The sequence below is a fragment of the Eretmochelys imbricata genome, chromosome 3, assembly GCF_965152235.1.
Source record: "Eretmochelys imbricata isolate rEreImb1 chromosome 3, rEreImb1.hap1, whole genome shotgun sequence".
In the NCBI taxonomy this organism is placed as follows: Eukaryota; Metazoa; Chordata; order Testudines; family Cheloniidae; genus Eretmochelys; species Eretmochelys imbricata.
In genome coordinates, this window is record NC_135574.1 from 32,028,973 (window position 1) to 32,052,569 (window position 23,597).

The 23,597-nt window shown below is 43.3% G+C and overlaps 1 protein-coding gene and 1 long non-coding RNA gene across 6 annotated transcripts in view; one reads left to right on the forward strand and one right to left on the reverse strand.

The window, feature by feature from the left end:
- Positions 1–15,352, reverse strand: part of LOC144262595 (uncharacterized) — a 127,274-nt gene extending 111,922 nt beyond the window's left edge. For 2 of the 3 annotated variants that reach the window (XR_013345556.1, XR_013345558.1), the window contains exons 1-2: positions 15,184–15,329; positions 14,224–14,338 (exon numbers count right to left, since the gene is read on the reverse strand). This is a non-coding gene — a long non-coding RNA (uncharacterized LOC144262595). Of the gene's footprint in view, positions 1–14,223; positions 14,339–15,183 lie in introns of all 3 variants that reach the window. The other variant, XR_013345557.1, reaches the window with a different exon arrangement.
- An 83-nt stretch (positions 15,353–15,435) lies between these two features.
- Positions 15,436–23,597, forward strand: part of MBOAT2 (membrane bound glycerophospholipid O-acyltransferase 2) — a 218,701-nt gene continuing 210,539 nt past the window's right edge. For all 3 annotated transcript variants that reach the window (XM_077812555.1, XM_077812557.1, XM_077812558.1), the window contains exon 1: positions 15,436–15,702. In XM_077812555.1, coding sequence (XP_077668681.1) covers positions 15,631–15,702 — 72 coding nt within the window. In that variant the 5' untranslated portion in view covers positions 15,436–15,630. The remainder of the gene's footprint in view (positions 15,703–23,597) is intronic.

The following is a 23,597-nucleotide window of genomic DNA, read 5'->3' on the forward strand; positions in this document are numbered from 1 at the left end:
GTGGGCACCGGGGGACTGCAGGCAGAAGGGGTGGGGAGGGGCTCCCATTTGCTCTAGTCCTGGGCCCCACAAAATTGTAATCTGCCTCTGTATACAGGACTCAAATTCCCGTTACTGTGGTGTTAAGGAAGTGTCCTGATTTACTGAAATGAAATGACATGAAGATAGCAGGATTCTAAACAGGAATCTGTTCTGACTGCAGCCAGGCAGACCCAAATAGTTTATGGGAGGCCTGCTGCAGAATGGAGCTCCACATAGACACAGGAGTCCATAAGCATGCTATCAGTTGCAGAATCCAGGTCTCAAAGTATTTCAGCATTATGGATGCAAAACCAAATACCTACTATAGAAATATGGTTGAATAAAATATTTAAAAGAGAAATTGTGCCTAATGGGAAAATAGATCAATGGTTCATCTAATTCAGTATCCTCTCTCAAACGATCGTTAATATCAGATGTTTCAAAGAAAGGTGCAATTAACCTTATAATGGTTAATCACATAATAACGGAGCCAGGGGAGAAATTTCTCCCAAATCTCATTGTTAGTGTTTATCTTATTAAGACTAATTATTAAGCCCTGGAGAATAGGGATTTATATCCCTTATAACTGTATATCATGTATAATGTAATTATGTTCTTATTATTCCTATACATGTCTAACTCTTTTCTTTCAATCTTGCTAAGCTCTGAGCCTCTATCTTGTGGCAGTGGGTGCCACAGATTAATTACATATTGTGTAAAAAAAAATACTGTTTTATATTTCCTTACTTAATTTCATTGGGTGTGCCCTTAAACTATTTTTGAGAATAAAGGTATACAGTAACTCTTTACTAACTTTTCCCACAGCAATAATTATATACCTCCCTCACAGTTAAAATCAAAACAGGAAATATAGTCCAAGGTAATGTTGCTATAGGAGCTTTAATTTTTATATTTCATTATTTTAGAAAAAAAACCCTTTGTAACCATATTATGGTATTGCCATAATTTTTAAAATGTCAGTGCAAAATAAAGCAAAACCCAGACACAGTTAAATAAAATAATAACAAAGCAGTAAGGTGTCAGAGTGGTTTGCTCACTACAACTATGCATGTCGAATGTTATCCACCGGAGTTGAATGTGGAGGGTGGAGTTGATTGTCATTATGAATTGTTTTTGTTGTAGGCAGTTACATATATTTAATTTTTTTGTTAGGAAAAAAAATGAAGCTACTGCCAATTTAGAGTGAGAGATGGAATGATGCCAACTGACTCATGCTATTTAACCTTTCAATGCACCATTTAGAATGCTCTCCTTTTATTATACTATTTAGAAACAAGCAGATAAAGAATTCCAGATAAAGAGAGCATTATGAACATTAATAAGGAAAATGGTGGAGCCAAATTCTGTTCTCATACACTGTGTATATGAGGGCAGAAACTCACATTTAATGTAGTACTTGCAGAAGAAAAAAATCTCATAATGATAATTTAATTGAACTGCCAAGACAAACAAGTTTAACTTGCCTTTATGCATAAATTTGTACATTTGTTGATTTGTCAAACTGCATCCCCTTCTTTCTTAAATACTTAATTTTTTTGTATACTGTACATCTAGAGACAGACAAGACTTATTGGATTACTGGGGCCAGGATAACAAGCTACTTTAGCACATGTCTAGCTTTAAGCATGAGTAGTCCCATTGACTTCAAAGGAATGTCTACCTAAGTCTATATGCAGCCTTTCTGAGAGATGTGCACTCTCCTATTCATCTTAGGCCTTGTCTACACACAAATGTTGGTATAACATTCTCATAAGGGAAGGGGAATATGCTATACCCGCATTTCTCAAACTGAGGTCCGTGGACCCCTGGGGTTCCCTGATCAACTCCTCCCCCTCCCTCCCAGTGCCTTCTGCATGCTAAAAGTCTGGTGGCGCAACTTCCTACCTGCCACAGCTCTGTGCCGCTCTCGGAAGCAACTGGCACGTCCCCGCGGCCCCTGTGGGGTGAGGGGGGTCTCTGTGTGCTGACCCCACCCTGAGCAGCAGCTCCATAGCTCGCATTGGCCAGGAACTGGCAGGGGCAGCGTGCACAGACCCCCTGGCCATCCCATCTAGGAGACACTGCCAGAGGGATGTGCCAGTAGCTTTCCGGAGCCTCCTGAGGTAAGCACCGCCCAGCCGGAGCCCACACCCCTCACGCACCCCAACCCCCTCCACCAGACCAGAGCCTGCACCCCACACCCAAATACCCTCCCAGACCTTGCACCCCTCACCCACTCCTGCACCCAAAATCCCTGGCAGAGCCCGCACTCCCCACCCCCTCCTGCATTCATACTCCCTCGCGGAGCCCGCACCCCGTTCTGCACCCAAACTCCTTCCCAAAGCCCGCACCCCTCACCCCCTTCTGCACCTAAACTCCCCCCCCCAGAGTCCGCACCCCGCACCTTCTCCAGCGACCAAACTCCCTCCCAGAGCCCACACCCTGCACTTCCTCCTGCAACCAAACTCCCTCCCAGAACCCGTACCCAAACTCCCTCCAAGAGCCCACATCCCTCGTACCCCAACCCCGTGGCCAGCCCAGAGCCCGCACCCCCTCCTACAACTAAACTCCTTCCCAGAGCCTGCACTCTGCCCCTCCTCTGCAACCAAACTCCCTCCTAGAGCTCGTCCCCCTAGCCTGCTCCTGCACCCAAACTCCCTCCCAGAGCCCGCACCCCTCATCCCTTCCTGCACCCCAAACCCCAGCCCAGCCCAGAGCCTGTACCCCCCTGCACCCAAACTCCCACCCAGAGCCTGCACCCCGCAACTCCTCCTGCACCCAAACTCCCTCCCAGAGCCTGCACCCTGCACCCCATCCTGCAGCCAACCCCCTGCCCCAGTCTGGTGAAAGTGAGAGTGGGGGAGAGCGAGTGACGGAAGGAGTGGGGAATGGAGTGAGCGGGGGCAGAGCCTTGGAGAAGGGGTGGGGCCTTGGGAAGGGGGCAAGGCAAGGGCTGAGCAGGGGACGACTTGGGGGTCCCTGAGAAATTTTAAAACAAAATGGGGGTCCTTAGGTTGCTAAAGTTTGAGAATCGCTGATCTATACCATCATAAGGACATTTATACCAGTATGACATATTAGTAAAAATCATAACTGCCATAATTATCCTGGCACAAAAACTATATGTAGGCCAGGCTTAAATGTGCTGCTAGCCCACTATTCTTGGAGCAGGGGATTATGACACCACCCCTAAGGAGGATTCCATCTATGTGGGTGCCTTGATTGTTTCCACCGCAACATGGCTACGCTGGTGTGGTGTTGGCAAGGGACCCTATGCATGCAGTCCTCTCGTCAGGTGGGTGGGGACTAGTCTTCCCTTGAGTGAGATAGACCTCAGGTTGTCTGAAGATGGAGTGATGATCCATGGAGGGAGGGAGGTCTCAGCCTGCTCAAAGCATGGTGATGGTGTTGGAATCTCACCACACAGCTCATATGTGGGTGGCTCCTGTCACTACCACCCCAATCTGGAGTGGTACCACACTGCTAGGGGCAAGATTTGTGAGGGACCTCCCTGGGGAGGTTTGCCTAGGGGCACAGACAGACTTAATTCAAAGTCCTCCCGCCTCGAGAAAAATAAATGCAAACAGACAATAGGGGCCAAGGTGCTTACACACACATCTCAACTTGATTCTACTACCACTGAAGACTGGCAAACAATTTCTATTGGCATCGGGGGAGAAGGTTTGGGCCCCAAACTGTCCATGACAACAATCAACTCTAATTACAGCCTATATTATCTCAGAAATAGCTGGCACCCACATTTTGAAGGAGACTTTATTATATGGAATGTTTCAAGTAGGGATAGTAACAAGTAGCTTTTGAGCTAGACAGTGATGAAGACATCAGACAAAAGTCAACATTTCAAATCAGGGTATTATTTTACTGCTCTATAACTCAGTTTAATTTTCTTCAGACTTTGCAAAAACCTCTCTCTTTACTTAACAGTAGATCTGACAATTTCCAGGCCAAATTAATTTTCCAAACCAAACAGGTATAAGGGGGCTAAGTTAGGACTTTATAATGAAGACTTGCAACCACCTTTTTATATTAATCTATATAGCTACTTTTGAAAGGATTTTTTCCCTCCTCTTTATGCACTGGGCCCCCTCAAACTATATTATTACAATTAGGGCTGTCAATTAATCGCAGTTAACTTATGCAATTAACTCAAAAAAATTAATCACGATTAATCACACTGTTAAACAATAGAATACCAACTGAACTTTATTAAATATTTTTGGATGTTTTTCTACATTTTCAAATATGTTGATTTCAATTACAACACAGTCTACAGTGCTCACTTTATATTATTTTGATTTCAAATATTTGCACTGTAAAAATGATAAAACAACAGTATTTTTCAATTTATCTCATACAAGTACCGTAGTGCAATCTCTTTACTGTGAAAGTGTAACTTCCAAATGTAGATTTTTTTTGTTACATAACTGCACTCAAAAACAAAACAATGTAAAACTTCAGAGCCTACAAGGCCGCTCAGTCCTACTTCTTGTTCAGCCAATCGCCTGCTTCTTATTTACAATGTCACCGGAAAGTGAGAACAGGCATTTGCATGGCACTTTTATAGCCAGCACTGCAAGGTATTTACGTGCCAGACATGCTAAACATTTGTATGCCCCTTCATTCTTCGGCCAGCATTCCAGAGGACATGCTTCCATACTGATGATGCTTGTTAAAAAAAAAAAAAGTGTTAATTAAATTTGTGACTGAATTCCTTGGGGGGAGAATTGTATGTCTCCTGTTTTATTGTACCATTCTGCCATATATTTCATGTTATAGCAGTCTCGGATGATGACCCAGCACACGTTCGTTTTAAGATCACTTTCACAGTAGATTTGAAAAAACGCAAAGAAGGTACCAACATGCGATTTCTAAAAATAGCTACAGCACTCAACCCAAGGTTTAAGAATCTGAAGTGCTTCCAAAATCTGAGATGGACAAGGTGTGGGGCATGTTTTCAAAATTCTTAAAAGAGCAACACTCAAATGCCGAAACTACAGAACCTGAACCACCAAAAAAGAAAAATCAACCTTCTGCTGGTGGCATCTGACTCAGATGCTTAAAATGAACATGTGTCAGTCAAAAATAAAACAATGTAAAACTTTAGAGCCTACAAGTCCACTCAGTCCTACTTCAGCCAATCGCTCAGACAAATAAGTTTGGTTACAATTTGCAGCAGATAATGCTGCCCGCTTCTTGTTTACAATAAGAAAAGGAGTACTTGTGGCACCTTAGAGACTAACCAATTTATTTGAGCATAAGCTTTCGTGAGCTACAGCTCACTTCATCGGATGCATTCAGTGAAAAATACAGTGAGGAGATTTATATACACACAGAACATGAAAAAACGGGTGTTATCATACACACTGTAAGGAAAGTGATCACTTAAGATGAGTTATTACCAGCAGGAGAGCGGGGGGGGGGGGAGGGGAATGTTTGTGTAGAGGGCTTCTACATCCATAGGGGCCAACAAGCCATTACCCTCTGATCCCACTGAGGGTTACCAAAAGAAACTACACCATTTGCTCAAAAAACTCTCTGAAAAAGCACAAGAACAAATCCGCACAAACACACCCCTGGAACCCTGACCTGGGGTATTCTATCTACTACACACGATCCATAAACCTGGAAATCCTGGACGCCCCATCATCTCAGGCATTGGCACCCTGACAGCAGGATTGTCGGGCTATGTAGACTCCCTCCTCAGGCCCTACGCTACCAGCACCCTCAGCTATCTTCGAGATACCACTGACTTCCTGAGGAAACTACAATCCATCGGTGATCTTCCTGAAAACACCATCCTGGCCACTATGGATGTAGAAGCCCTCTACACCAACATTCCACACAAAGATGGACTACAAGGCATCAGGAACAGTATCCCCGATAATGTCACGGAAAACCTGGTGGCTGAACTTTGTGACTTTGTCCTCACCCATAACTATTTCACATTTGGGGACAATGTATAACTTCAAATCAGCGGCACTGCTATGGGTACCCACATGGCCCCACAGTATGCCAACATTTTTATGGCTGACTTAGAACAACGCTTCCTCAGCTCTCGTCCCCTAATGCCCCTACTCTACTTGCGCTATACTGATGACATCTTCATCATCTGGACCCATGGAAAAGAAGCCCTTGAGGAATTCCACCATGATTTCAACAATTTCCATCCCACCATCAACCTCAGCCTGGACCAGTCCACACAAGAGATCCACTTCCTGGACACTACAGTGCTAATAAACAATGGTCACATAAACACCACCCTATACCGGAAACCTACTGACTGCTATTCCTACCATGCCTCCAGCTTTCACCAGACCACACCACATGATCCATAGTCTACGGCCAAGCTCTACGATACAACCGCATTTGCTCCAACCCCTCAGACAGAGACAAACACCTACAAGATCTCTATCAAGCATTCTTACAACTACAATACCCACCTGCGGAAGTGAAGAAACAAATTGACAGAGCCAGAAGAGTACCCAGAAGTCACCTACTACAGGACAGGCCTAACAAAGAAAATAACCGAATGCCACTAGCCATCACCTTCAGCCCCCAACTAAAACCTCTCCAACGCATCATCAAGGATCTACAACCTATCCTGAAGGATGACCCAATACTCTCACAAATCTTGGGAGACAGGCCAGTCCTTGCCTACAGACGCCCCCCAACCTGAAGCAAATACTCACCAGCAACCACACACCACACAACAGAACCACTAACCCAGGAACCTATCCTTGCAACAAAGCCCGTTGCCAACTGTGTCCTCATATCTATTCAGGGGACCCCATCATAGGGCCTAATCACATCAGCCACACTATCAGAGGCTCGTTCACCTGCACATCTACCAATGTGATATATGCCATCATGTGCCAGCAATGCCCCTCTGCCATGTACATTGGTCAAACTGAACAGTCTCTACGTAAAAAAATAAATGGACACAAATCAGATGTCAAGAATTATAACATTCATAAACCATTCGGAGAACACTTCAATCTCTCTGGTCACTCGATTACAGACTTAAAAGTTGCAATATTACAACAAAAAGACTTCAAAAACAGACTCCAGTGAGAGACTGCTGAATTGTATCCAGTTTGCAAATTAATTCCAATTAACTTAGGCTTGAATAGAGACTGGTAGTGGATGGGTCATTACACAAAGTAAAACTATTTCCCCATGTTTATTTCCCCCACACCGTTCCTCAGACGTTCCTGTTAACTGCTGGAAATGGCCCACCTTGATTATCACTACAAAAGGTTTTCTCCCCCCCGCTTTCCTGCTGGTAATAACAAATCTTAAGTGATCACTCTGCTTACAGTGTGTATGATAACACCCATTTTTTCATGTTCTGTGTCTATATAAATCTCCTCACTGTATTTTCCACTGAATGCATCCGATGAAGTGAGCTGTAGCGCATGAAAGCTTATGCTCAAATAAACTGGTTAGTCTCTAAAGTGCCACAAGTACTCCTTTTCTTATTGTAAACAAGAAGCGGGCAGCATTATCTGCTGCAAATTGTAACCAAACTTATTTGTCTGAGCGATTGGCTGAAGTAGGACTGAGTGGACTTGTAGGCTCTAAAGTTTTACATTGTTTTATTTTTGAATGCAGTTATTTTTTTGTACATAATTCTTCATTTGAGTTCAACTTTCATGATAAAGAGATTGCACTACAGTACTTGTATTAGGTGAATTAAAAATACTATTTCTTTTGTTTTTTACAGTGCAAATATTTGTAATAAAAAATAAATATAAAGTGAGCACTGTACACTTTGTAGTCTCTGTTGTAATTGAAATAAATATATTTGAAAATGTAGAAAACACCCACAAATATTTAAATAAATGGTATTTATTATTGTTTAACAGCATGATTAATCGCACGATTAATTGCAATTCATTTTTTTAATCGCTTGACAGCCCTGATTAAAATATGTGCATGTAATATAAACAGAGGAACAAGATGTGTATATGATAAAGCATGTCATAATCTTTCAATGTTGTAACCCTTGTCCTCACCACATCCTTTCCTTGTTATCCTATCCTGTCTAATTTAAGGATTGTTCCTGCAAAGTGACGAGCATCCTCAACTGTCACTGAACTAAATGCAATTTTCAGGAAGCACTCAAAACCTTCTTGGATTGGGCCTACAGGGTGATTGTAATCTCTTTAGGGTTGGTACTTGCTGTTAGGGGTTGGATCACAGAAACCCCCTGGGAGCTGCCAACTGATGTGCCAAGACTACTTCTGCCCCTGCTTTCCTGCCCAGTCAGCTTAGGACTTCGGTGCCCTGCCTGGTTTGAGCCTGCTGCAAACCCAGACCCAGGTCTGAACCTAACAGCTGTAGGCTTAACTGAAAGCAGCTCACAGAAGTGTTCCTGTCCTTGACACTCAGATACCCAACTCCCATGGGGCCCAAACCCTGAATAAATCCATTTTATACAGGGTAAACTCATAAATTGTTCGCCCTCTGTAACACTGATAGAGAGATATGCACAGCTGTTTGCCCCCCCCTCCCCCGCCCCAGGTATTAATACATACTCTGGGTTAATTAGTAAGTAAAAAGTGATTTTATTAAATACAGAAAGTAGGATTTAAGTGTTTCCAAGTACTAATAGACAGAAGAAAGTGAATTATCAAGCAAAATAAAATAAAACCCGCAAGTCTATGTCTAATAAAACTGAATACAGACAAAATCTCACCAGTTCCAGTAAGCTTCCTTTTACAGACTGATCTCCTTCTAGTCCGGGTCCAGCAATCATTCACACCCCCTGTAGTTATTGCCCTTTGTTCCAGTTTCTTTCTTGGGGGTGGAGAGGCTCTCTCTTTAGCCAGCTGAAGACAAAATGGAGGGGTCTCCCATGGGCTTAAATAGACTTTCTCTTGTGGGTGGAGACCCCCTCCTCTCTTCTGTGCGAAGTCCAGCTCCAAAATGGAGTTCTGGAGTCACCTGGGCAAGTCACATGTCCATGCATGACTCACAGTTTTTGCAGGCAGAAGCCATTGCCCACATGGTATGTTGAATGTCTCCAGGAAGACTTCTTATGTGGATTGGAGCATTCCAAGATGAATTGTTCCTCAAGTGCTTCTTGATTGGGCACTTAACTTTGCCAATTCCTTTCTCCAGGAACTGACCAAATACTCTACTAAGGTTATTCAGAAATCAAGCCAGTACACGGCCAATATTCATAACTTTGCATACAAAAATGCTACACGCATACAAATAGGATCAACAGATTCAGAAGATCATAACCTTTACATAGATATGTTACATGGCATATGTAGCATAGAAGATATTCCAGTTATGTCATATATATTCATAAGCATATTTCGACAAAGCCTTATGGGGAACACCGTCACACTTGCCTTTATATTTTTCTGTAAAATGCTAATAAACACCTATGGCATGGTAGAAAGTTAAATAACAATAGTAGCACACTGGCAGAGGTTTGTGTTATACATAGTTATTTTCCTGGAATTAATCAATCAGCATAAATCTCTCTATGCACAACACAGCTTTTTATCAAAGAGGGCTTTCGGTGCACAGATCTTTTCCCTAACTGGATATGTAACTGTTATAAACAATTAAATAAAATATACCCTTTTCCCCAATTTGAGAGTGAACGTAATGCTTGTGGAATTGATTGAAAGCAAAAGCCAAATTTCCCAGACTTCCCTTATCACTCTGACCACATCAGTCCGCTCTTTTCAGGAGTCCACTGGTTTCCCCTGGTTCCCTAAATCAAACGCACAATTTGTTTATGTCTTTAAGTCCCTTCAGGATTTAGCCTTGCCATACCTACTTGCTCTACTGATTTTTTGTGATATCAACTGCCACCTTTGCTCTACCAAGGTTCTCAGCTTCTCCGTCAGATACATTGCTGCCCCCTCCCCCCCGGAAACTACTCAAAAACATCCTAAAGCCATCTTCTTTCAAATCCCACCTTAAGACTCATTTCTGCTGTGATGTCTGCAAAAACTCTGTCCACTGATAATGGGTAGACAAGGAGAAAATTGTTACTTCTCTTTCTCATTCAAAATGTGCTTGTTTCGCTGTAAACCTTGTGGGCCACTCACACCTGGTGTGTCTTATTATGAACCTAGAATGTAAGTTATTTGGGGAAGGGATTATCTTTTGACTTCACGTAAACAGAACAACCAGTTTCTCTGGTTAGGTGCAAGGCACTATTGTTCTGAGACTTGTAATACACATTCCTGTAACTCCTGTCGTAAGATCCCAGCCCAATTTGGTGCTGAAACATACTTTTCATACTTTCTGAGTACAGATAGAGCACATATACTGACAGAAGAGTATAAACTTATTTTTATATTAAAATTACAGGCTATTAAGGTACCTCTCAAAATGGCACTTTTTGCTGTGGCATAGTGAGTTTTCTCAAAGAAAATTTGAGAATAAGAAATAAGGGCTACATTCATTGGGTAAATTATTTGCTATGAATAGTTTATGCATCATGTAATAACTATCAACACCTCTGTAGGTTTTCAGGTACTGGAATAAACACTGACTGCCACTAGACAATGACTCAGAGTTAGCGAAAGCTGTCTCTAAAGCAGTTCTTCTGAAACTTTACCCCAAAATCTAACTAAATATTTCTAAAGAGTTGTGTTTTAAATAGCTGGATCCCAGTAAAAAATAGAAACTAAGGTCTCAATCCTGTAGACACTTACACCTGTGCTCCCTTTGACTTTAATGGGATAATTCACATTTATAAAGTTTAGGTGGGATTAGAATGTAGGTATTCTTGGCTTCTAAACCTGTACTCATTTCTGTAAACCACACTGCATCTGCCTCACACTTTATGTAACTTGTTTCAAAGTTCAGAATTTTTATCATCACTAATTTATAGCAGTAATAAGCAGGCACCAGACCAAGTTTGTGTGACAAAGGTACATTTGGGTCTACAATGAGTGATTGTACTTTGTTACCTGACACAGTTGAAAGCTATGAGTTTAAAACCAAATTAATTTCTCAGTAGAATCTGCCTTAGGCTGCAGGAGAAATTAAGTAAAATACGAATGCAAAACCCAGGGAGGCATGTTGGGTCAATTCATCCTTGGTATAACTCCAATAAAATTCATGGAGTTACATCAGGGATTAAGTTTTACAAATTTTTCCCTAAGTGTTAAAGGTTAGCAGTAGGCACTTTTGTCCATATGGTATGTGTGTCAGTGAATATTATGATGCTTAAACAGTCTCATTACTTGTTAATACTTTTTAGAAGAACTAACCTCTGTGCAATATGATGTCATGGAGTATATTTTTGCAGTAATTGTGCGTGTGGCCTGAAGTCACATTTCCAGATATACAACCAGCAGCACAAAATACCAAGGAACATGCTTGAAAGAGCAAAGTATTCTGGTACTAGCAAAATTATACACCTTTTAAAAAGTCTTGTTGCTACTCTAAAAAACGTGTAATTTGGCTCTGAAATTAGATACTCAGATACTATATTGATGAGTGGTATAGAAATAAATGGATTCTCTTATTATGGATCAAATTATGCTCATCCTACTAATGCACGTACTCCCAAAGACTTCAGACTAACTACTTTTATGAATATGGTAAACATAATTATAGTATTTTTTGAATAACATGCAACCATCACTAGCTTACTTGATTATAGCTCCCAGAAGGAGAGATAGTACCTCCGAAAATCAGGACAATCACACTTTTTGAGTGGTTCTTTTTCACTGGTCCTCACTTCTTATCCAGCTTTTACCCATGGCTCCAAGTAGTTGCTAGTATGCAGTAGTGGCCACATATTGGGACACTGGTGAGTTAAACCAGGTAGACATGAGAGGAAATGCCTATTCTCAGCATACTACGTCTGCTTTGGCAGATGAGGTGAGGGATACCTCTTGGACCAACAGATGGAAAGGTATTGCAACACCATACTGTAGAATAAATAATGCCTGACAAGGCACAAAAGATATCAACAGCTATCCACTGCAGCTAATGATGTTCTCAGTCATTGTGACCTTACATGCCACTGGCCTTTGACTCCAGCAGGTAAGAAAGTGAGATTGTCCTTGTGCAATAAGAAAAGGAGTACTTGTGGCACCTTAGAGACTAACCAATTTATCTGAGCATAAGCTTTCGTGAGCTACAGCTCACTTCATCGGATGCATACTGTGGAAAGTGTGGAAGATCTTTTTATATACACACAAAACATGAAAAGATACCTCCTCCCACCCCACTCTCCTGCTGGTAATAGGTTATCTAAAGTGATCACTCTCCTTACAATGTGTATGATAATCAAGTTGGGCCATTTCCAGCACAAATCCAGGTTTTCTCACCCCCCCACCACACACACAAACCCACTCTCCTGCTGGTAATAGCTTATCTAAAGTGACCACTCCCCTTACAACGGTGGTCTTACTTAAAACAAACCCCTCACACCCAGGCATTCATGCATCATTAAGAAAGTCCTGCAGCAATGGTTGAATGGTGTACATCAGGGGTTCTCAACCTTTTTCCTTCTGAGGCCCCCCTAACATGCTGTAAAAACTCCATGGCCTGGTTGTGCCATATGGTTTTCTGCATACAAAAGCTGGCATTAGGGGGTAGCAAACAGGGCAATTGCCTTGGGCCCCATGCCACAGGGCCCCCCACAATTGCTACATTGCTCAGGGCCCCAGGCTTCAGTCCCATGCGGTGGGGCTTGGGCTTTCTGCCCTGGACCCTAGTGAGTCTAACACTGACCCTGCTTGGCAGACCCCTTGAAACCCACTCACGCCCCCCAGACCTCTGGCTGAGAACCACTGGTGTAGATCAACACTGGGGGTCACACTCACAAACCTGCACATAGTAACCTGGAACTCTGGTTGCTCACCTTTGAATCATGGGCAGCAAGGATGCCTGACAACAGCCCAGGTGACTGAGTAGCTATTTTTCAACGTTTTTAGAAAGGAAAGGGGATAGAAAAGGTGCCCTAAATATTGCCAATTTTAATCAGCCATATTCACGATGACTCATGTGCAGTCAGGTGGTGACATCAGTTGCCACTGCAAACCATTAGCTGATGGAGTAAGGCACAAGGTGTTACACCCCATAATTGTTTGCATTGGTCATTGACTATGTCATGAGGAACATAATTGCAGAGGACAACTGAGGAATTTTATGGACAAATGATAAAGCACAACTAGATTACTTCTGTCATAAATATAAAGCAAAGGGTAACCACCTTTCTGTATACAGTGCTATAAAATCCCTCCTGGCCAGAGGCAAGACCTTAAGACACAAAAACAGGAATATACATTCCACGCAGCACAGCTTATTTTACCAGCCATTGAACAAAAGGAAATCTAGTGCATTTCTAGCTAGATTACTTACTAACTTAACAGGAGTTGTAAGGCTGCATTCCTGATCTGTTCCAGGCAAAAACATCACACAGACAGACAAACCCTTTGTTCCACGTCCCCCTTCAGGTTTGAAAGTATCTTGTCTCCTCATTGGTCATTTTGGGTCAGGCACCAGCGAGGTTATCTTAGCTTCTTAACCCTTTACAGGTGAAAGGGTTTTGCCTCTGGCCAGGAGGGATTTTATAGCACTGTATACAGAAAGGTGGTTACGCTTCCCTTTATATTTATGACAACCTCATTTTTGCTGATGACACTGTCCTACTTAGTTCTACATATTGCTGGGGGGTGGGGGGTGGGGTGGGAGAGACCAAGTATTTGGCAGATGCACCCAGAACAAGTTGGTTTGTTTTTAAAAAGGGAAAGACAAAATATATGGCTATCAATGTCCCAAACGCAACCACCAGAGTAGATGGAGAAATACTAGAAGAATCAAGTCATGTTACCAATCTAAGAAATGAGATGTGCAATGATGATGACACCATACTATATGTCAAGCAACAAATATCAAAAGCAGCAAACAACTTTTATAAACTTGAAAAAAGATTTAGAAAAGTAGTGTGCACCAATACAAAAATATGAATTTCAAACATCAGCATCATGTCTGTACTCCTTTATGTAAACCTACAACAGAAATTCCCCTAGGCTCTGGGGTGGGGCTGGGGCCAAGGGGTTTGAAGTGTGGGAATATCAGTGTTGTTCAATGGGAACAGAGTCCCCTTTGCCATCTTTTTACAAGTCTTTTTTTGAAAATTCTGTTACAGTGCACTTCGCTTGTATAACATGTAAACGTCCAAAATCTTACCACAATGATCCACTAATGTCTGCATAACCATCGAGTAATATTCCTTCCTGTGGAGTGCATAAACTCTTGGGTGTTTGAGAGAAGTTAGGAGAAGAATAGGCACATTGCTCCTGCACTGTTAGAAAAAGCCAATTGTTTATATTCCTTAATTATCTCTGGTACCTTGTCCACCTTTATCACATCCACATGCTCCTACAACAAAGAGTTTTGTAAACCTCCACCATAGTAGCACCCACTGTGATTTTCCTAGCCCAAACTAGGCCAATAGCTATCAGGGTAGCAGTTAGGTTCCTCAGGCAACTGCCATTCCCCTTTCAGTGGGGACCAATACTCTCAACCTTTCTAATTCTGTGGCTCCCCAGCTTTTCCCATCCCATTTTGTCAAGGTGCCAACTCCTGGCAAGTGCTGATACCAATGCAATCTTTAGGGTAGGTACTACCCTCTATCTAGTGCTGCTGCCCCAGCACTCCCAGACTTGAACCCCTCAATTGGCCCCATCAAGTGCCGATATCCTCCACACTTCAACGCTACCAAGCACTCTCCTTAATCTACTGTCCCTTCCACTCAGTGCTGGTGACCCTCATTAACTTTGCTATTGCTGGTAGAGGCCCATTAACCCCACCATTGCCAGTACCACTCCCAATGCACAAGCTTCCCCATAACCAGCCCTCCCCATTACCGGTACCCCCCTCCAATGCTCAGGCATCCTCATTAACCCCTCCCCCCATAGTCAGCAACCCCCAAATGCTGGTGTCTCCTCATTACCTCCCCATTGTCAGTGCCCCCTCTCCAGTGCTGGGGTGAGGCCACCATTAACCCCCCATTGCCACGCCCCCTCCCAATGCTGGGGTCTCCTCATTACCTCCCCATTGTCAGTGCCCCCTCTCCAGTGCTGGGGTGAGGCCTCCATTTACCCCCCATTGCCACGCCCCCTCCCAATGCTGGGGTCTCCTCATTACCCTTCCCCAGGCATTGCTGTGGCCCCCTGTTCTGTTGACCCTTCTCCATTGGGGGTCCCGCAGCCACTCCCCAACAGCAGGTGAAGGGGGGTTACCATAGCGACAGTCCCTAACCCAGCCCAACGGCCCCTGACCCGGTCCTGCGGCCCTCATCAGCGCCGAAGGGGAGGTGACGACTGGTGGCTTTGTCCCGCCCTCCTGCTGGGCGGGGATTGGGAGTCGCCGCCTGTCACTCAACCGCTTGGCCGCGTGTGGAGTGGGCAGCGGGACTGTCACTCCGCGGCTGGGCCGCTCCCGCCACCTCCTCCGGCCTCTTGTTGTCACGACGTCGTTCGAGCTCTTCGCGCTGCTGCCGCTGGTGTGGGGAGACGGGAGGGAAACGCGGCTTCTCCTCCTCCTCCCCCCGACCAGTCCCCGTTCTCCCGGGCTGGGGGCGGCGCCCTCGCCATGGCCACCAGCACCACAGGCTGCACGCTGCTGCAGCCCCTCAGCAACGCCGTGCGGCTGCCCATAGACCAGGTGAGGATGGGGAGGCGCCCACCCTGCTCGGCTTCCTGTGGGGAGAGGGGGCTGGCTGGGTTTAGTCCCCTCCACGCCATCCCATCCCCCACTCCTTCCCTCCTCATCCCAGCCGTGGCACCTCTCCCTGCATGCATCCCCCCCGCCCCGCAGCCCATGGCACGTCTCTGTGTGTGTCTGGGGACAGCCCCCAGCACCTTCCCCCATGCGTGCCCAGGCAGCGGGGTGCGAGTGTGCATAATCCAACCCTTTGTGTGTGTAGGAACGCTTGTGCCTGCATCCACCCATCTCTGACACTAGTGTGTGTGCAAGATGTGATGAACATGAGTATGCATCTGGTATGAGAATAGGCGACAACAATGCTATTTGTGCAGGTGCACATGGTGTACCTCAGTGTTTTGATAAATGCAAAAGCATACATCAGATGGTATTTTTAATTGCAACGCTTGTTCTAAACTGTATTACAGAACTGTAATGAAATTGTGTACATAATATAGTTATATGTGTATTTACAAATAGTTATGGTGGTGGTTGACCCCTGTGCGTGTGGGTCAGTCGTTATACCAGGGGACTGGTAGAAGCCATACGTTCTTTTCCTGGCTTTGTAATTACCTCTGTATGGCCTCGGGGAAGACATTTAATCTCTTTTTTTTTTTAAAAATTTTCTCAGTTGGAAAGGGGGGATAATATTGACTTGACCTCCCAGGGGTGTCATGAGTGTAGTTAATTTCTGCAATTCATGGAACACACTTACTCTGCGTTTATGTATTATTTGTTTTGTGCATATATGTATTTGTTTATATAAACAAAATGTTTAATATATATACCTGTGGGCACTGCACTTCCCTAGTGCCTTTTATCTCAGGATGTGTAAATACCTGATGCCTTATGTCTCTCACTACATGTAAAGTAGAAAGTGTTATCCTTAGCTTACAGATGGGGAAACTGCGATGTACAGGTTGAGTGACTTACCCAAGGTCATATAGTATGTTTGTGAAAGAAATGGAAATAAAACTTGGATCTTCTAACTCCAAGGATAAACACTTTTTACAAATATATATGTAATGTTCATAAAAAAATGTAGTGATACTGTGATGTATGGGCAGAGAGACAATTTTAGAAGGAAGAATAACAAGAAAAACCATGTGTAAATGTGTAAAGGCTGATTTGGGGCAGAGCGTCTAAGTTTCTAAGGTGATAGTATGCAAATAAAGGAAGCAAGGTAAAGAAAATAGAAGAACTCCTATTATGTGTACATAGAGGGAGTTTTGCATTTAAGGGGCGTAACTAAACCAAACTTCACAAGTAAAAATCAGTGGGGACTAAATATTGAGGAAAGGAAACTCTCTAGAAAAAAGAGTTTTAGTTTAAAATTTTCTACTTCACTAATACAAGAGCCTAAAAATATCCTAATTCTGTGGCTTCTAATCATATGTGGCTGTTATAGAAGCTTCCAAAAGCAGGCAATTCTAGTGAATTCTGACACCAGGAGCTAGATACTATGTAGAACTTGAGTTGATTCAGTATGCATCTCATACTGGTAGCAAAGGAAGTATGTGGCCTAGTATCTGAACTCTCTTATTTCTAGATTTTAAACTCTTAAAGCAGGAACCACGCCTTCTCTGTTTCTGTAAAGCACCTAGAACTCACTTGGATGTTGTAAAACAAATAATAGATAACTCCTCATTTATGGCATGATTCCAGGATGTTGGCATTCATTATAACTTTCATCACTTTGTGGCATATGGTCACTTGTTCAAACTCGTTTTTATAAATATTGCTGACACATCATTTAAAATGATTTATCCAAGAGACTGGAAGGCCTCCATCTAGAATCTTAATCAATATACGGATTATAACCTGTATTGTTCTAGTGTTCTGCAACAGATGCTTCTGTAAGATAGGTGCTTTATGAAAAATACCTTGCCCTTATCTAGCAAGCTACATGGAAGCTTCGAGGGCAATTTTGATGAAAACTGTGTGTGTGTGTAGTTTAGAAGGTCTGTAACAAGAACATTAAAATACTTCCCCCTCCATTTATTTTTATATTGCCCTGCCCTATGGACTATTAATGTTGATACGTAGATGTGTACAAAGGAAAATTGCTGTGTATTTTCATTAGCCATGATTTAAGCAATAGTAATGTTGATTAGGGTATGTATTCAAGGCTTTGTGAAATTATACAACTCTGTAAGAAGTTGTATTTATTGGAGTACTTTAAAAAAAAATCTTTAAAGCTGAGATTTTTGTATAACAAGTCTCATCACAAGACAGATGCATAAAGAAATGTTTAATTAGGGAGAGAACATGGATGTTGGATGTAATCAAATGGGATGAAGCAGTGGAGGGAAAAGACTAAAAGGAAACAAAGTGTTCGGATAAATTGGTGTATGTGCAAAGGTTATGTATGCCTTTCAATAATATTGTACAAACACTAGGGATTATAAAAAGCAGATCTGGCTGAACAAGGAAGTACAAAAGGAGTAACTATACTGTTACAGTTAAAGCTACACAAATCCCTTTTGTGGGATTTGTACCAGTTTGGCTGTGTCTTCACTGCCAAGAAAGGTGGGTTTTTACAGTGAGATAAGTAATGTGTGTTTGCTGTAAAAATCATAGTGGAGACAAGGCTCTGTAGTTTTTACAGTGATGTAGCTAGGTGAGATTAAACTCAGATGGGGGATATAATGTTGACTTCGTCTAACTATACTTTAGTAAAAACCTCTTGTGTCTTGTTTCCACTAGAATTTTACAGAAGTATGGCTAACACCTGTTGCTGTTTAAAATAAATGTAAATAAAAATATTTTTTGTCTGTGAAGACAGCCTAAAACTTTGATTAAGGGTATGATTTTTTACAGAAATAATTATATGAAAATATGCATGTAGACCAGGCTTTAAAATGGCTTTAGAAATACTACTTAGAAAAACACTCAGTACATCCAAGGCTTGAAAAATTAACCAAGTACCTACTAGACAGAGTTATATTTGAAAGGCAGGAAAGGATGGATCCACCTGAGAGTTTCAAAGTCAACCACTTAATGAGAGGACTAGTCCCCCTATTTTCCTCAGCTGTGGTGAAAGGGGGGAAAGCTGTTGTGACAGATATGGCAATTTCCTGCAAAATCCTTGGGAGACTTTATTGAATGAAGTTTATTTGGGGTCCATTTTATTAAATTAATGGTTTACGTATATGACCCCACCAAATTCAGGGCCATGAGAAACGTGTCATGGACCATGAAATCTGGTGTGTCCCCTTCTGCCCCCCTCGGTGAAATTGGGTCTTTTGTGTGCTTTTACCCTATATGTTACAGATTTCATGGGGGGAGACCAACATTTCTCAAACTGGGGGTCCTGACCCAAAAGAAGGTTGTGGGGGGTTGTTTGCAAGGTTATTTTAGCAGGGGTTGTGGTATTTCCACCTTTATTTCTGCACTGCCTTCAAAGCTGGGTGGCCAAGGAGCATCAGCTGCTGGCCAGGTGCCCAGCTCTGAAGGCAGTGTGCCCTGCCAGCAGTAGCACAGAAGTAAGGGTGGCAAGACCATACCATGCCATCCTTACTTCTGCGCTGCTGCTGGTGGCGGTATTGCCTTCAGAACTGGACTCCCAGCCAGCAGCTGCCGCTCTTCAGCCATCCAGCTATGAAGGCAGCGCCACCGCCAGCAGGAACGCAGAAAAAAGGGTGTCAGTACTGCAGCCCCCCCTACAATAACCTTGCAACCCTACCTGCAACTTCTTTTTGGGTCAGGACCCCTACAATTACAACACTGTGAAATTTCAAATTTAAATTTCTGAAGTCATTAAATTTATGATTTTTAAAATCCTATGGCCATGAAATTGACCAAAATGGACCATGAATTTGGTAGGGCCCTATTTATGTATTGCTGTGGGCCAGGATTGTATGGACCTGCTCAAGAGTGGGAGATGTGACAACTGTCAGGCCTGGTGTTTCAAAAAACTACATTGAACAATGTGCCAGACAAGAATGGACTTGTTTAACAAAAAGTGTTTTTTTCCTGGGGAATATCTAGTGGGAGGTGATTGCAAATTCCCCACCACTGCTTAGGCAAAAATACAGCCTTATGAAGTTATGCCCTGTGGAGTGGTCTGTTGTTTGCTGATCCTCTTACTTGAGGCCAACATCAAAGACCCAAGCCGTATAAAGGAAAGCCTGAATTATTCATGGGTGTTCAGGTTCTGAATCTGAGACAGTTACAAACTTGTAACCATGATGAAAACCCTATTGTGGCTTTTGAAGAACTGACACCTACCAGAACCCGAGGTTGGAGTTAGGGTCTCTAGTAAGCTTTTTAACGTGCGTGTAGGTTCTTCTGATGTCTTTAATATTTTTTTCTCTGTGGTACTTTCACCTTATGAATAAATGTACTTGCTTATAAAGAGCTGAGTGGTAAAGTTTGTGACTGTTGGCAGTTACAGTTGTTCATAGTCTTCGGAGAGAAAGTAAAGAGCAGCCTTTGACCTATTAAGGCATTCTGGCTTTCTGGGGAACTCGCAGTGTAGGCAGAGAATTGTGCACTCTGAAAAAAACCCTGATCAAGAGGGAGAGAGACGTGGGTCTCCTCCCAAAATGGATGATTGAGGGGCTGGGAGCCTAGACTGGGTGCCCTTGTTGGACCATGTGGGTGAAATACAGATGCATTACCCCTGAACTGTGACAGCTGGGATTTCTATAAATTTTTTATAAACTTTGAAGTTCCAACTTCTCTGGTTGTTGGAAGGGTCAGGAGCTTTCTGTTTCTTTTCCCCCAATCCCATACATAGCCCCCTGATATCAAGGAGGGGGGATTTCTACTGCCCTGTCTCTCCCTAAGGCTCTGTTTTTAAGTCCTGCTGCTCTGATTTACTGAAGTTGCTACTTCAGAATGCTAATGTGTTTCTTGATAGTTGCACAGCTCCACAAAGGGTTTTGGGTATCAGAAGAGAACCTGAGCAGAGTTTTTTCTAATTTCACTCTGGTGGTGCTTGGCAAAGTTCTGAGCAGTGGGAAAATCACCAGAGCTTTCTCTTTACAGATTTGGGAAGACAATTGGACATATTTCATATATGAAATAAGGCATAAGGATCTGCATGTGGAAGTTATAATTGCAGTCTAGGGACTAGAAATGTAACTATTAAAAATAAAAACTTAAATTCTGCAGAAATTGATAGTGGAAGTTCCCATACTCGTCTGGGAGAGCTTCTCATTGGCCACTGTTGAGTGAACTTTCAAGTCTTGAAAATTTACAGAATTAATTTGAATACATAAGGATATATAGGGCTTTATTTTAACTTTTTTGTTCAGAGGGTTTTTGCAGCCATCTCTGATAGACCTGCAGATAGGTGTGGGAAGGGTGAGAATTAAAAAAGAAAATCTGGGAGAGAATTAATATTTGAGGGGGTCCAACTTTCAGTACAGTAACTCCTCACTTAACATCATCCTGGTTAACGTTGTTTCTTTGTTACGTCTCTGATCTATTGGAGAACATACTCATTTAAAGTTGCGCAATGTTTGCTTATAACATTTGGCCGTAGGGGCTTGGAACCAGGGTGGGCCAGCAGCCCCCCTATCGGACTCCCCTCCACCGCCCCCCGCCCCGCGTGTCCTGCCCGCTGGTAGCCCTGCGGATCAGCAACTTCCTCCTCCCTCCCCACACCTCCTGCCAGCAGCTATCAGCTGTTTTGTGGCCTTCAGGAAGTTCTGGGGAGGAGCAAGGACGCAGTGCGCATCCTCCCTCTTCCCCCCCCAAGAGCCTTCTGAATGCCGAGAAACAGCTGATTGCTGTGGGTGGGAGGTGCACAGCCTCCCTTTCTGCACCCCCCGCCCGCAGCAGTCAGCTGTTTCACAGCATTCAGGAGGCTGGGGGAAGGGGGTGGAGTGGTGGTGGGAAGAGGTGGGGTGGGGCCTTGGGGAAAGAGGTGGGGTGGGGGAGGGCCTGGGGCAGAGCCGGGGGTTGAGCACACCCCGGCACTTGGAAAAGAACAGCAAGAGGAACAGCTGGATGATCTACCCTCTTTCACCCTCTGACTCCACCACCTCAACCAAGCTTCACAATCATCATTGCTGAGTACAGTATTACATTGTTTGTTTAAAATTGTGTAAAACTTATTCTGTATATGTATGTAATGTCTTTTGTCTGGCGAAAATAATTTCCCTGGAACCTAACCCCCCCCCCCCATTTACATTAATTCTTACGGGGAACTTGGATTCGCTTAACATCACTTCGCTTAAAGTCGCATTTTCAAGAACATAACTACAATGTTAAGTGTGGAGTTACTGTATTTACCTTCTTTCTCCTACAAGTCTGTGTTCCCTTTTTCATTGGCCTTGCTTCCACTGTGCCATCCATACCCTTTCCCCTTGTCTTTGCTCATGGAAGGAGTCCTGTATTGATTCTAGGTCTCTGTAGGATGACACTTTGTCTATTCAAGGCATAGTGCCTGCTCCCTCTGCCTCCCCCAGTGGCAGATAAAGATGACTTGTGGCATTTTTGCCTTTGTTGCCATAGAAACAGGCAGCAGTGGCAGAGGAGATGGCAGGAAATATGGAGATGAGCTATGTGGTAATTGGGAAGGTCAATGGGGCAGTGGAGGCAGAAGGAGAAGCCACTGGGCCTCACATGGATTTAGCTACCCAGAAGGACTCATGAGTCCAGCACAAACTGGGTATGAATGGACAAAAGTTCCTCTGAGGATCATGGAAACAGAGTAATGTAGGGCTTGAAGGGACCTCAAAAGGGCCTCAAATCTAGCTCTCTGTACTGAAGCAGGATAAAGTAAACCTGAACTATCCCTGACAAGTGTTTGTCCAGCCTGTTTGTAAAAACCTCCAATGGTGGGAATTCCACAGCCTTTCTTGGAGGGATATTTTGGAACTAACTATGCCTTCACTTATCTATTGAACTGGGTATGTGGGTCTTATGACCTCTTATGAATTTCAGCTTTCTCAAGGAGAGGAGAGCTCTTCTGATTGGCTGCCTCCCTCGCAGCCCTGCCTCCTGGGGAAAAGCAGCTGATCAGTACTGCTGCAGAAAGCCTGAAGAACTTTCTCCTCTCCTTCCTCCTCTCAGGAGCCCAGACTATTCTAATAGGAAAGGTGGGGAGGGAGGGAGAAGAGAGAGAGCCCAGCAGCTCTGCTCTGTCCTCCCCTTCTTATTCAAAAATTTGTAGATTCTAAGGCCAGAAGGGGCCACTATGATCATCCAGTCTGACCTCCTGTATAACACAGGGCAGAGGATTTCCCTGAATTAATTCTTGTGTGAACTAGAACAAATCTTTTAGAAAGACATCCAATCTTGATTTTAAAATTTCCAGTAATGCAGAATCCACCATAGCCTTTGGTAAATTGTTTCAGTGGCTAATTATCTTGTTTCCAGTCTGAATTTGTCTAGCTTCAACTTCGAGCCACTGGATCTGGTTACACCTTTTGTCTGCTTAAACTGAAGATCCCATTATCAAATATTGGTTCCCCAAGCAGGTACTTATCAATTGATCAAATAACCTTAAACCTATTCTTTGATAAGCTGAATAGATTGAGCTCCTTGTGTCTTTTACTATAATGCTTGTTCTTTAATCATTCTTGTGGCTCTTCTCTGAACCCTCTTCAATTTATCAGTATCCCTCTTAAATTGTGAACACCAGAGCTGGACACAGTATCCCAGCATTGGCTGCATCAGTGCCAAATACAGAGGCAATATAATCTCTCCGCTCCTATTTGAGATTCCACTACGTGTGCTTCCAAGGATTACATTAGACCTCTTGGCTCTAGCATTGGGAGGGGAAGTCTCGGAGTTCATGTGCAGCTGATGATGCACCACAACCTCCAAATCTGGTTAAGTCACTACTTCCCAGGATAGAGTCCCCCATCCTGTAAATATGGCCTGTGTTCTTTATTATATAT